At 35.3% G+C, this 15,525-nt stretch overlaps 1 protein-coding gene across 1 annotated transcript; it reads left to right on the top strand.

Annotated features, from left to right (window-relative positions):
• The first annotated feature begins 201 nt into the window (after positions 1–201).
• LOC110875368 lies at positions 202–1,696 on the top strand. The gene is made up of 3 exons (XM_022123565.1): positions 202–540; positions 629–1,100; positions 1,242–1,696. The coding sequence occupies exons 1-3, from the start codon at positions 202–204 to the stop codon at positions 1,694–1,696; spliced, it is 1,266 nt and encodes a 421-aa protein (XP_021979257.1).
• Positions 1,697–15,525: the final 13,829 nt, after the last annotated feature.

The raw sequence follows: 15,525 nt of genomic DNA, 5'->3' as shown, positions 1-15,525 counted from the left end.
CGTTATAACATTGATGACGTGGCATGATGATGTGTTAAAAAATTTTAACTGAGATGATTACATGGCAAGTTGACTGATTATGTGGGTTTGAAATTAATAATGTGGCATTTACAATTAATTAACACTATCTAAATAATATCTATCCACCACAATCAATACTTGGAAGCCTTAAGGGTAGCAAACCCTACTTCAACCTTTGAAATGTTAACTGCCCCACCGGGCTTTCTTAACCAGGATCCAGACTCAGACTTGAAAACTTTTTTTAGGATATTTGTGTGTTTTGATGCATTGAAAAAGGGGTTCTTGGCAGGTTATAGGAAGTTGTTATGCCTGGACGGTTGTTTCCTTAAAACTTTTCTAGGGGGTATGTTATTGGCTGCTATAAGAAGAGATGCAAATGACCAAATGTATCCTCTAGCCTGGGCTGTAGTTGAGGGTGAAAACAATGATAGCTGGGAATGGTTTATGGAGGAACTAAGGAAATGTCTAGATGTGCATGAGGGTGGAAAGGGTTGGACCTTTGTTTCTGACCAACATAAGGTATGTCTAGCAGTTATACTTTACTACAATTATTAGAATCCATTATTACTACAATTGCATAATTGGTTGGTCTTGTTTGTCATAACAGGGAATACTGAATGCAATTGCTTTGGTGTGGGGTAATGCTGAGCACAGAAATTATGCAAGACATATTTATGGTAACTGGCACAAGAAATTCAAAAGTGATGAGTTGAAGGAGGTTTATTGGCAAGCATGTAGATCTTATAATGAGGCTTACTTTCTTGAAGCTATAAAGGAAATGAACAACCTGGATCGTGAAGCAGTTGATGCATTTATAAAGCAAAATCCTAAAGGCTTTGTGAGGTGCTATCTTCAAAATGATACCAAGTGTTGTGTCATAGTCAACAACATGGCTGAGACCTTTAATGGTACCATAGTTCAGTCTAGGGCAAAGCACATTATCCATATGTTAGAGGATATAAGGGTTTCAATGATGAGAAGGATAACTACAAAGCATTCTGAGGTGGTTGCCTTTGATGGGGTTGTGTGTCCTAGGATACAAGAGAAACTTGATCAAGAGAAGTATTGGGCTTACAAAAGTTAAGTGTACACATCATCTTTGCATGTGTTCCAAGTGAGGGATATAGATGACGTATCAGTTGATTTATTACAGAAAACCTGTACTTGTAGAAAGTGGGACCTAACAGGTATACCCTGTAAGCATGTGTGTGTTGTGGCAGGTTTTCTCGGAAAGAATGCTGAGGACTTTGTGCATGAATGGTATCATAAAGACCAGTACCTAAAGTCTTATGAACACACTATCCCATCACTACCTAGTGAAAAATACTGGCCTAAGGTTGATTATCCTCTGGACCCACCACCAATTAAAATTGCTCCTGGAAGAGCCAAGAAAAACAGGAAGAGAGATCCACATGAAGACCCTAAGAAACCAGGCAAATTGACAAAGCATGGGATACAAATGACATGTAGCAACTGCAACGAAAAAGGCAACAATGTAAGGAAGTGCAGTTCGAAGGGTAAGGCTAAGGTTGGTGCAGCTAATGGAGATGAAGGTGGGCCTAAACAATCAAGGGCTAGGCCAAAGGGGAAAGCTGTTATGGTGAAAGTTGCTGTTGGTTCTAAAAGGAAAAGGGCTAAGTCAAAGTCAAAGGTTAGATCAAGTAAAGCATCATAGAATCCCACACAATCAAGCCAACCGTCTCAGCAATCAACTGGTTCAAAAAGGGTATGCAGGGGAAGGCTGTAGGGGAAGGATGCTTAGTTGCTGAAGATGTCATGCTATTTTGCACAGTTTGATCAGTGAATCTTATATGTTTATGATGTTCATGCTTTTGTATGTATTAACTTTGTAACTATCTTGATGTGTCCCTTTTGAACAACTTCTACTAGATGCATCATGTATCTTGTGAACATCTAACTTATCAGATCATTCTGTGGCTTTAATGTTAATAGCTGTTATGTTGCAGCATTACTATCTACCTTTGGTCCAGTTTTGGTCATTTTTGTGTGTCAATATGTATGGTCAGTAGTGAGTTTGGTCAATTTTTGTTAGTTTTGGTCATTTGCATGTGTTGCTTGTCAATATGTATTGTATATGCAGTGGGATGTTTTGTTAGTTTTGGTCATTTGCAGGTGTGCTGTGTGTATGCACATTTGTAATGTTGGTTTGAATGTGTTCCGAACAACCACAAAATACATAGGCAACTGTAACAACTGCCACTAAAATCCATAATTAGGATGGTAATTAGCTATTAAGAAAACCCTAATTGAGAAACCCAAGTAATCCTGCACTAACCCTAAAATTTCCAGAACAATCGGAATCAGGATCAGGGCCCCTAAAACTCAGGGGGGGATAAACCCTAGCCAACGATTATCTTAATAACTCTCTGTCGAAATAGAATTTTAAAATTCTATCAACTCAGCAAGCCTACACATGCAAAAACCTACCCTATGAACATAGGTTACCACTCGCGTAGCGCGACGCCTATAGGGGGTACCCCTCGCGCTACGCGACGATGTCAAATTTTCAGTATAAATAGAGGGGGTTGGGACTTGAAATTTGGCACTTGAACGACGGAAAAACTCGCTGTATACGCTGAGTTATGACAGAATTCGTTCATAACACACACAATTATCGAAACGCTGCCGCAATCAGGGTAATAACTCGATCGCTATTACGATTCAACGTCCGATCGATTATAACTATCCAACGATAGTCCGGGTGCTGCTCAATTGAGCTTGTACTTTGATTATTCGTCGTGATTTCAACTTGAATATTAGAGTGTTGTTCGAATTCGGACTATGCTCTGTTATTTGTTGTGAATCCGATTGAATTATTGAGTATTGCACTGATTAATTGTTGTGAAGGTTTAATCTCGTGAATTGACGTAACTGCTGTATTAAGTTACCTACCTAGTTGTGTGCACTAGATTACAAAGCTAACTCAATAGGCTAAGCTCTACCTGTATAAATCTGCAATATATCAAGGCTTATCTGTAGACTAAACTTTGTCCGTATGAATCTGCATGATTATAATGTGAGTCATTCTTCTTTTTAAATTGTTTTCTCACTGTTTGTGAGTAAGTATTACAATACCTCAAATTATTTTCAAGGTTATAATTACAGGGATTAAGTCTTTGTAATCACCAAATTACAGCTGGTATGTGGGGTATTGTGCACATTACTGTTATTATCACTCTATGTGAGTGAATATTACTCTATGTGAGTTATTATTACTCTGTGTGAGTACACCGTCACTATGTGGGCAACGGGACCCAATAGTGGTATGACCACAGTCACAGAAATGAATCGAGTGACAAATACCCATTCTTGATAATTGGTTGATAGAAACATTGTAATCGCTCTTAATACTGTAAATTATAACTAACTGGTCGTTTTAGAAAACAGAATGATTCACTCAGTATTTCCCGCTGACAAAACCTTTTTAAAACACGTTTCAGGTAATTACAGTAGATTGGAGTAAGAATTGGATCTGGCACCGAAGGCATCAAGAAGTGGCTTATTCTATTAATTAAATCAACTTAAGAAATATTGTTTTTATTTAAAAGCTACCTTTGTAAAACATGGAATTTATTCCATCTATTTAAATATAATCCGGTGTTTTCTAAACTCTGATATTTTTCCTAACTCACGGTCCTGATGAAATTTCCGCTGCAATGTTTTTCAAAAATAACTACCGGTACCACGGGACTGCTCACGGCACCCGACTCCGTCCAGGGTGGGTCGGGGGTCGTGACAGAAGGTGGTATCAGAGCTAAGCCACTGCTTTAAGCCTATAAGTGATGTGATAATAATACTTAAGCTTAAATAAAAGAGTTAGGAGATTTCTATTAAATGGTAGCACAGCTGATAGCAGTTAGACTTGAACATAAGAAAAGATGCCTTAGTATAAGCTAAGCCACTGGTTTACACAAATAGGTATTATAATAATACCTAAAGTGAAACGGAGAATTAGAAACTTAATATTATCTGATGGTACTCTGGATGGTATTTAGACTTGAATTTAAGAATTTTGCCTTAAAATAAATTTTAAGGTAAATTACTTATATAAGTATAATGTAATGGATACTGGTATGACGGTTAGCAGGCAATAGCACTTAATTGCTATTTATTCTTGCTTATTGATATTATTTGGTCTAGAATAAGATATGTTATGGGAATACAAATTTCCTTGATTCTGGATAAAAGCCCTAATAAAAGAGGCACTTTTTGAAAAGATACTATTTATGGGAAATAGAAAATTTTCTCCGGCAAAACTGGGTATAGAGTAGCAGACTCTCCAGCTTGACCGGACATATTGAGATTACCGCTCCGGCGCGAACCGGATAAGACGGGGTAAATGATATGTCAAATCAGTGACAAGATTTCCCTAAATAGTATCATGACCAAATACCTGAGTGGTTCTTGGAAATATGAATCTGTTAAATACATTGACCTGATAAATGGTATGTTTATTTCAGCATGTGAAATATGTGATTATATAGATAGGTATATTTATAAGCAAATTCCAAAAAACCCATAAGGATTGACAAATTGAAATAAAGTACAAGCATCCGTGTCTAGAATTCTCTATCAGGAATCTCTTTTCCAATATCAAACATTATTTTGTTTGATCATTTACCTCGTAACTCATACAATGAGAACCCTTTAAAGAAGGGATATCATCGAAAGTATAAAAATTTACAAGGCACAAGTAAGAAACATATAAAGTTGTGCTAATGCACAAGAAAACACATGAAACTTAAAATATACGTCCACAAACGTTGAAATATATCACACACGACTTTCCAAGGCAAGAACTTTGAAAAGTGTAAATTGGGCACGATGACACCAATACTAATTCTGTCAGTAGAAAACTACTAATTAGGAAGAAACACTCTTGCCATACGATTCTACCAACGACACAGATCTCGCTAAGGTATGTTATAACGAGATTTCACAAACATCGGTGCACAGTCTAACTATAATCACACTGCAAAAAGGAATCACATACCTTTGTAAATTCTCTATTTTATTTTTTTCAACATTCCATAATAACATCACACTAGTTATCACACGGAAATCCAAGTAAAGTTTTTATATTATTGAAATTCTGACTTCTGCCTATAGTAAGTTAACTCTCCTAGGCATCATACCATGAGGATTTCCTTCATAGTAGCAAATTTTTACATTTCTTGGTAAATCCACATGTTCATTGTACTTATGGTTCATTCAAAATAGGAAGACCGTGGGAGGACATTATACCAATTGTTGTTTAATCAAAAGTTCAAATATCATTTCGCTATAGTTGATCTTTGCATAGTAAAACCTCGTTTTACAAAGCGATGACTCTTTAATATCAAATCAATGAATTTCTTAAAAAACTCGATTTTCCATGGTTTCTGTTATAATGATGTCCGAACTTCCTTATTACCACTCGTTTTGTTCAAACCCAGTTAAATTGCTCACAATTCGTATTCAATTCCAGGTCCCATATGATATTTTAAGCCATCATATTCAAATTCAAAATAATCCCAATAAGCACTTTGATTCTCTTGAAACTATAACATGTTTTGGCCTTTGATTTTACTAAAATATTTCTTTGATCACGATCACCCTCTGGTGACATCTCCACAAAATCTGAAGATTACGTTAATCTCGGATTTAAAATTTTTTTAAATTTGCCTTATTAATTTATTCAAAATAAGCAATCTTAAAACAATCATATACTCAGATAATGATACACAAATTCACCTCCTATTCCGATTTAAGTTTATGATAATATATCAGTATTTTAAATACCCTGGTTATTGTCAGGAGAAGATATTGAGTAGCCTAGCCTTAGTTAGGCATGGACTGATCACCTATGCTTAAACAAGGCAGCACTAACCAATATCCAACCATAATAATAACCATTTAATGTATATAAATTAAGTTATCATACTTATTTATTCCAACAGTCAAAAAGAACATTGTGAGCATTTTCATGCACTCTTAACTTTGTTAAGAAAAGAGAAATTGTACGCCAAATTCTCGAAGTATGAATTCTGGCTACAGGAAGTGCAATTCTTAGGTCATGTGGAAAATCACGAAGGTATCCATGTGAATCCTTCTAAACTAGAAACAATTACTAAATAGAGGTTTCCGCAAACAGCCATAAAAGTTAAAAGTTTTCTAGGTTTAACTGGATACTATAGACAATTTATTAAAGATTGTTCCAAGATAACTAAACCCTTAACTAAGCTAAACCTGTAAAATAGTTAAGTTTGAGTGAGGACCTAAACAAGAAGAAGCTCTTAAGATATTAAATCAAAGGTTAACAAGTGCTTCAATTCTAGCATTGCCAAAAGAAACTGAAGATTTTGAAGTATATGGTGATACTTCAAAATTAGGAATAGAATGTGTGTTGATGCAACGCAAAAAGGTAATTGCGTATGCCTTCAGGCACTTGAAAAAGCACGAGGAAAATTTTACAACTCATGATTTAGAATTAGGAACTATAATTTTGCCCTTAAGATTTGGAGACATTATCTGTAGATACAGATCACAAAAGATAAAGGTACGTATTTGGGCAAAACAAACTAAACATGAGGCAAAGAAATGAGTACAACTGTGATATCCAGTATCACGAAGAAAAGCAAATGTAGTTGCAGATGCTTTAAGTCATAAGTATCATGAAAAGCAAGAGTGAGTCCATACTCTTAGATTAAGATCTACGGTTAGATTTAATGAAGCAACTAAAGAAAGTTCAAGAAACAACAATCGAAGACGATGCTGAAAGAATGAAAGGACAAGCCAAAGAATTAAAACAAGGAAGTGATAGAATTTGGAGATTCCCTAAGAAAACAATTGGGTACCTAAGCAGGGAAAATTAAGAAATAAGATTCTAGATAGATCTAGGTATACCATGTACCCAGGTAACAATCAGATATACCAAGATTTAAGAAATAACTTTTGGTGGATAGGAAAAAAAAATGGACATAGCCAGTCATGTATCTAAGTGTCTCACCTGTTCACAAGTTAAGGCAGAGCACTAGAAACCTTCAGGATTACTCCAACAATTAGAAATGCCTATATGGAAATAGGAACTCTTAACAATAGATTTTGTTACTAAGTTATCCAAAACCAGAAAAGGTAATAAAGCTATTTGAGTAATCATGGATCGATTTACCCAAATCAGCTCATCTTTTAAACTATGAGAGAAACCTTTAGCATAGAAAGGTTAACCAAGTTGTACATAGATAAAACAGTATCCTTACATAGAGTTCCACTCTCCGTTGTATCGGACAGAGATAGTCGTTTCACTTTTCATTTCTGGAACAAGTTTCCAAATAGCAATGAAAACACGACTAAATTTAAGTACAGCTTATCATCCCCAAACAGACGGACAAAGTAAAAGAACCATTCAAAACCTTGGAAGACATGCTGCGAGCATGTGTGATAACCATTCAAGTAGGATAACCACTTACCCTTAATTAAATTCTCCTATAGCAATAATTATCATTCAAGTATCGAAACTGTCCCATTCGAAGCACTGTACAGACGCAAGTGCAAAACCCCAGTTTGTTAAGCAGAAATAGGAGAAAGTTAATTATCAGATCCTAAAATTTTACAAGAAACCCCTGACAAAATAACTCAAATCAAGAAAAGACTGAAAACAGCTCGAGATCGCCAGAAGAACTATGCAGATAATCGTCGTAAACCTTTAGAATTTCATGTAGGAGATAAGGTACTCTTAAAAGTTTCTCCTTGGAAAGGTATAGTACGATTCGGTAAGAAAGGAAAGCTAAGTCCGAGATACGTTGGACCATTCCCCGTGATTCAACGAATAGGACCAGTTGCTTATCGTTTACAACTACCAGAAGAATTGGCTGGAATACATGATGTATTTCATGTATCCAATCTCAAGAAATGTTTAGCAGATGAATCCCTGGTAGTACCTCTTCAAGATGTAGAGGTGAACGAAAAGTTGAAGTTTATAGAGAAACCACTACAGATTGAAGATAGAAAAGTCAAGTTTCTCAAACACAAACGACTGGTGTTGGTCAAAGTCAAATGGAATTCAAGAAGAGGAACATAATACACTTGAGAACTGGAATCGGAAATGAAGCGAAAGTACCCTCATTTATTCCAGTAAATCTCGAGGACGAGATTTTTCTTAAGGTGGGGAGGATGTAACAACTGCCACTAAAATCCATAATTAGGATGGTAATTAGCTATTAAGAAAACCCTAATTGAGAAACCCAAGTAATCCTGCACTAACCCTAAAATTTCCAGAACAATCGGAATCAGGATCAGGGCCCCTAAAACTCAGGGGGGGATAAACCCTAGCCAACGATTATCTTAATAACTCTCTGTCGAAATAGAATTTTAAAATTCTATCAACTCAGCAAGCCTACACACGCAAAAACCTACCCTATGAACATAGGTTACCACTCGCGTAGCGCGACGCCTATAGGGGGTACCCCTCGCGCTACGCGACGGTGTCAAATTTTCAGTATAAATAGAGGGGGTTGGGACTTGAAATTTGGCACTTGAACGACGGAAAAACTCGCTGTATACGCTGAGTTATGACAGAATTCGTTCATAACACACACAATTATCGAAACGCTGCCGCAATCAGGGTAATAACTCGATCGCTATTACGATTCAACGTCCGATCGATTATAACTATCCAACGATAGTCCGGGTGCTGCTCAATTGAGCTTGTACTTTAATTATTCGTCGTGATTTCAACTTGAATATTAGAGTGCTGTTCGAATTCGGACTATGCTCTGTTATTTGTTGTGAATCCGATTGAATTATTGAGTATTGCACTGATTAATTGTTGTGAAGGTTTAATCTCGTGAATTGACGTAACTGCTGTATTAAGTTACCTACCTAGTTGTGTGCACTAGATTACAAAGCTAACTCAATAGGCTAAGCTCTACCTGTATAAATCTGCAATATATCAAGGCTTATCTGTAGACTAAACTTTGGCCGAATGAATCTGCATGATTATAATGTGAGTCATTCTTCTTTTTAAATTGTTTTCTCACCGTTTGTGAGTAAGTATTACAATACCTCAAATTATTTTCAAGGTTATAATTACAGGGATTAAGTCTTTGTAATCACCAAATTACAGCTGGTATGTGGGGTATTGTGCACATTACTGTTATTATCACTCTATGTGAGTGAATATTACTCTATGTGAGTTATTATTACTCTGTGTGAGTACACCGTCACTATGTGGGCAACGGGACCCAATAGTGGTATGACCACAGTCACAGAAATGAATCGAGTGACAAATACCCATTCTTGATAATTGGTTGATAGAAACATTGTAATCGCTCTTAATACTGTAAATTATAACTAACTGGTCGTTTTAGAAAACAGAATGATTCACTCAGTATTTCCCGCTGACAAAACCTTTTTAAAACACGTTTCAGGTAATTACAGTAGATTGGAGTAAGAATTGGATCTGGCACCGAAGGCATCAAGAAGTGGCTTATTCTATTAATTAAATCAACTTAAGAAATATTGTTTTTATTTAAAAGCTACCTTTGTAAAACATGGAATTTATTCCATCTATTTAAATAAAATCCGGTGTTTTCTAATCTCTGATATTTTTCCTAACTCACGGTCCTGATGAAATTTCCGCTGCAATGTTTTTCAAAAATAACTACCGGTACCACGGGACTGCTCACGGCACCCGACTCCGTCCAGGGTGGGTCGGGGGTCGTGACAGCAACTAACACTTTGCATACAATGGCAACAACCAAAATAACTAGCATTACAAAATCATTAGGTAACAACCACATAATACAAACAGTGCATACATTTCTAGGGATTCCGATTTCCTGTCACAAAATACTAACAACTGCCAACTGTTTATCTAAGAATTCTCCAACTTCCTATCACAACAATGGCCAAACAAAGCAGATTCTTCCAAGTTGATTTTTTATTTGCAAGTTGTTGTTTCAACATCTTGTTCTCTTCCCGCAATTTGAGATTCTCAATCTCCAATTCTTGTTCATTTCTTCCATGTTCAATACGGAATGCTTCGACGCCAGATTTCCACATGAAAAATTTGCAGTCTTGTTTCTATCAGAAGATAAATAACCAAGTTAAACGTGAAATTAGAACCAAAAACCCTAATTTAACATGCTAACTTACCGACCATAAAGCGCAACCATAAAATGCTTCCCCACTTCGAGCACTTCTTCGTCCAACAACCCTAGATATGGCTAGGATATCGTGATTGCAGTACACATTTCCGTCTATATCGACTTTGAACTTTTTAGGGTTTTTCTGGGTACTAGAGGTTGAAGACGATGAGAAGCTGAGTTCCATCTTAGGTTTGTTTTAGATTTTAGGGTTTAATTGGATTATATATGATGGCAGGAAAGACATAAAATAAATAAATGTTATTATAAATGCCACATATTCAAGTTCAGGCCCACATAATCAGTCAACTTGCCATGTAACCATCTTAGTTAAAATTTTTTGACACGTCATCAACGTTATAACGTTGTTAGCAAAGGTCCAATGTTTTACAAAATGTCAAAAGATGGGACTGTCAGTGGTTATTTTTAAAGTTGTGTCCGTTGCCGGCCAACTAGTGAAAGTTGGGATTATTAAATTCCATTATTCCTATTTAAAAAAAATTCTAAATATTGATCATTGACACTATATTGGAAAAAATATATTCGTAAAACTATTAACTGTAACTAGATCTTATTTATGAAAATTTATTTATTTACACGTATACAATTTTATATATGTCTACACAATCTATACTATTTATAATAAGAGATTATGAGCTGATGTAAAACTGCCTATGTGTCAATTTCTAAGGTATGCCACATGTAATCGCTGATGTCATAATTCCTTTTTCAATATTTAGATATGTATAAATCTTTCTAAAATATATAATCAGATTTTATTATTAGTAAATAAGAGATTTCTTTAGGAGGGGAGTTTGAAATTGCATCGGGAGAAGAATCAGCAATTAATGCATTGTAAGAAGTAATCATATCTATTAATTAATAATCTATCTTATAATCAGTATCTAAATGGGCAAAAGGGCAAACACTGATGATCATCCAAACCACTGGCCAACTCCAAAAGTCACGAACTGATGATTCAAAATCAACCACTGATGATTCAAAATCAAAATTATGGCTCCAAATTCAAAATTATGTCTCCAGATATATAACCTATCATCTTCTTCAATCAATTACCCTCTCTAATCAATTTCTCTCTCAACTCTCTCTCTCTAAAATTCACAGTCTTTTGAAAGATAAATCATTCGGTTCACAGTAGCAGGCCCCTCTTTTGAAAGATAAATCTTTCTTCTTTGACAAGAATCTGGAATTATTTCAATTTCTTCTTCATATCGAAATCTTCTGCCCTAATTCTGTCTGCCGTCCTTCAGCCTTACGAAATCTTCATCACAAAGGTACAATTCCATCTCTTTGGTAACATTCAATCTTGGTTTTCTTGCCTTTTCTTTCGATTTCTTACTTTTTGTTTACTGGAACCATATTAGGGTTTTTAGAGTCATCAGGGCACAGGTAGTTGAATATTACACCGAATCTTGACCCTCATGTACTGTTTGTTCATCATCTTTACCATCGATTTGAATATTATTGTATTTGTATGACCTGTTGTTAATCGTTACCTGACCCTCGATGTGTAGATTATGAGCCCATAAACAAACATATATCATTAATAACCTAGGGGATAAAAAGCATTTATGTTTAGCAGAGTATTATGAGCTAATTTCACTAGGTTAAAAAACATTTATGTTTGGCAGAGTTTTATGAGCTGATATTTGTGCAGTATAATCTTATACAGAGTTAAAAAATATGAATACCCCGATCTTACAAATGGTGATGAACGAGTTCTTTTTATTGAAATTACTAATTACTATGGTTGTGAGTAACAAGTTGATTGTTAATTTAGGTAATGGGGATTTCCGTGTCATCAGTATGTATCTGTGGTAGAAGAAGAAAGAGTTTCAGGTATGAGAACCAACTTAAGAGTTATTAGTTATTATAAAGGAAGATATGTTCTTGCTTATAAAGGTGAAGTTAGAATTGATGACAACGTTATCAGAGAAAGGTCTGGTGGCAAGAAGAAAGACTAGTTTTATATATAGATATATAGATCATTATAGTGTCGGTGTATAACGTTTCAATATGCTAAGCGTAATAGTTATTAACGTTTTGGTTGAATTTTATAGGCGTAGAGCGGAAACTGCTGGAGAGGTGGAGGCTTGCAAGCGATGTAACTGTAAGAAATCCAAGTTTTTAAGGCTGTATCTAACTTTGTTGAAGAAGCAACCAGTGAGAGTGTTTTGGTGGAAAACTTGGAGGGGTCGGTGACGTTGTCGAGGTTGTCAGGAAATGCAAAGTGATAGCATTTCCTGACAACCCTCGACAATGTCACCGACCTCCTAATCTGAGCGTGACCCTCTGAAAATATAAATGTTTTGCAACTTCAACATGAATAGAGAAGAAAGAGACAGTTGGGTTTCTAGCTCCAGTTGTGTTGCAGCCGAATCAACGGCAAATTCAGCAGCAGTAGTTGTTGATGCATGAATATGAAGATTGAATTTGTGAGGTTCAGTTAATAATCGACTGATTGAAATATATTATTTATTGTATTCACCATTGTTAAATCAAAATGATTGAATTTGTGAGGTTCAGGAATATGAAGATTGAATTTGTGAGGTTCAGCAACAGCAGTTGTTGATTCAGCAACAGTAGCAGTAGTTGTTGATGTAGGTGAGTTTTGCAAAGGTTTGCGGGTTGAAATAAAATTATTTATTGTATTCATAATTGTTAAACCGATTGTGCTTTATGTTTATGATTTGAATTTGTGATAATTTGTGCCTAATAATGGACTGATTGAACGGATTTTGATTTTTAATTAAGTTTATTAATGTGAACCAAAAGTTTTGGTAAACCAAGGTATGTGCTCTCACATATTCTTGGTTCAAATTAATTTAATGGGATGATAACATCTTCATTTTTATTATTTAGTTTAGGGATTGAATTTTGTGTAGAGATGGATGGATGAATTGGGCACCTGTTTCATCGGATGAGTTTTGGTTTAATCGAATCGAATGGAATGTTGGATCCTTATGCTAATCTCAATGGAACTGTTAGCAGCGAAGAATCTTATCGGTGCTAATCTGAATGGAATGTTGGATCCTTATGCAATCATCACTTGTGGTTTAGAAAAGCGGTTTAGGTAATAGATAGTATAAATTAAGTTTGTTATGAAACATGTATTTGGCAAAGGTCTGTTTTATGTTTGAAACCTCTGTTTGTTGTGAACAGATGTTAGAATATAAAACAGATGTTTCAAACGACTGTTGGGTTAAACAGTGTTTTGTGTAGAAAATAGTGGTTGAAACCACTGTTGGGTTGAAACGGTGGTTGAAACCAGTGTTGGGTTAAAACGGTGGTTGAAACCACTGTTGGGGTTAAAACAGTGGTTCAAACCACTGCTTGAAACTACTGTTCGGTTAAAACGGAGGTTTGAAACCATTGTTGGGTTAAAACAGTGGTTGGAACCACTGTTTGGATGTGTGTTGAAAGTGTTTGGATGTGTTGAAAGTGTGGAAGCGAAGGGTAATAAAGTGGTTTTGTGATTTGGTGGTTTCATATCAATGTAGTTCTTTCCATTTATGTTTTTTTTCTATTTGTATGTAATGAAATTGGCTGAATTTATGAAATGTTTTTAGAGCTTTATTGGAAGAACCGAGACGAGAGGGTTTTTGAACTAAAGTATATGGATACATCAACACATCTCCTGGAAAGTATAAAGGCAGAATGAAATCATACCGGTGGATGGTTAAAAGGAGAAAAATTGAGGATCTCACCTTAGATAGCTGGAACAATTTTGTAAAACTTGGATTTTGTATAGGCTTCTCTGTAGTTTGTTTATTTTTTTTGTTCTATTTGGGGTGTATTTTTTCTTATGTTATGGCTAATATAGCAGTTATCAGATAGAAGCATTAGCTCAGGCAATTAAGTAGAACACTATAGTGTTCTTGGAGACGGGATCAGGCAAGACGTTGATCGCGATTATGCTTTTATGTCACTATGCTTATCTGCTGAAAAAACCCTCCCCGTGTATTGCTGTGTTCTTGGTAGTTGGTACCCACTGTTGTATTGGTCAAACAGGTATGTCGGTTGACTTAGTTGTTTCTTGAACATGTTTTCAACATGTGGTTAAAGCATACTAATGGAAGCTTTGTCTGTCTTATTAGCAAGCGGAGTATGTGAGAAAGCACCTTGATTTGAAAGTGGAGGAGTATTGGGGTGAAAAAGGTGTTGATTTTTGGAATGCTGCTGATTGGAAAAAACAACGATATCAGAATAAGGTATGACAAGTCAACATTTGACTTTTTTATTGACCGCATACAATCTCATCAGAATTTTGACTAATGATCAAATACGTAAAGTACCCCTGAGGCAGACAAATGCAGTCTTGAGTAATAAACTTTTATTGTGTTACTCTTTACCTTTGTTGTATCATGTAGTTTTTATTTTTCAATTTAAACTGAACACACATATATGTTATACATCATTCTTACAGCTATTGGTCATGACCCCTGACATTTTAAGGAATGCATTGAGGCATAGATTCTTAACGTTGGATATTATCAAGGTGTTAATATTTGATGAATGCCACAACGCAAAGAAAAATCATGCGTATGTTATCATCATGAAGGTATATTAATGATCGTAATTTTTAACGTTATTAATTTGTTTTAGTTAAGTTTAAAAATTGAAATAATATTTGTTCAAACCACTGCTTGAAACTACTGTTCGGTTAAAACGGAGGTTTGAAACCATTGTTGGGTTAAAACAGTGGTTGAAACCACTGTTTGGATGTGTGTTGAAAGTGTTTGGATGTGTTGAAAGTGTGGAAGCGAAGGGTAATAAAGTGGTTTTGTGATTTGGTAGTTTCACATCAACGTAGTTCCTTCCATTTACGTTTTTTTCTGTTTGTATGTAGTGAAATTGGCTGAATTTATGAAATGTTTTTAGAGCTTTATTGGAAGAACCGAGACGAGAGGGTTTTTGAACTAAAGTATATGGATACATCAACACATCTCCTGGAAAGTATAAAGGCAGAATGAAATCATACCGGTGGATGGTTAAAAGGAGAAAAATTGAGGATCTCACCTTAGATAGCTGGAACAATTTTGTAAAACTTGGATTTTGTATAGGCTTCTGTGTAGTTTGTTTGTTGCTTTTGTTCTATTTGGGGTGTATTTGCTCTTATGTTATGGCTAATATAGCAGTTTTATATTAAATTATGCAAAAGAACAATTTCATTAGCATTTCAATATTAAAGTTTTCAAATTAGAAGAAGAGGTACCACCATCTTATTTTTCAATATTATAATATTTTTATTAACCATCGAGATAATGTTGTTAATGATGTTTTTTTTATAGAATGTTGGATGTATTTTGATCTTATCCACTAAAGAAATTCCGTTTGT

The sequence above is a fragment of the Helianthus annuus genome, chromosome 9 (genome assembly GCF_002127325.2).
Source record: "Helianthus annuus cultivar XRQ/B chromosome 9, HanXRQr2.0-SUNRISE, whole genome shotgun sequence".
NCBI lineage: Eukaryota > Viridiplantae > Streptophyta > Magnoliopsida > Asterales > Asteraceae > Helianthus > Helianthus annuus.
Note: the sequence above shows the minus strand (reverse complement) of the source record. Positions and strands in the feature narration are given on the sequence as shown.

What these genes read in the sequence shown, in the direction of transcription:
- LOC110875368 (XM_022123565.1), top strand. Translation starts at nt 202, where the DNA reads ATGTTAACTGCCCCACCGGGCTTTCTTAACCAGGATCCAGACTCAGAC. An exon ending in TTGTTTCTGACCAACATAAG is followed by an intron (nt 541 to 628) that starts GTATGTCTAGCA and finishes TTGTCATAACAG; the next exon opens with GGAATACTGAATGCAATTGC. An exon ending in GAAGTATTGGGCTTACAAAA is followed by an intron (nt 1,101 to 1,241) that starts GTTAAGTGTACA and finishes GTGTTGTGGCAG; the next exon opens with GTTTTCTCGGAAAGAATGCT.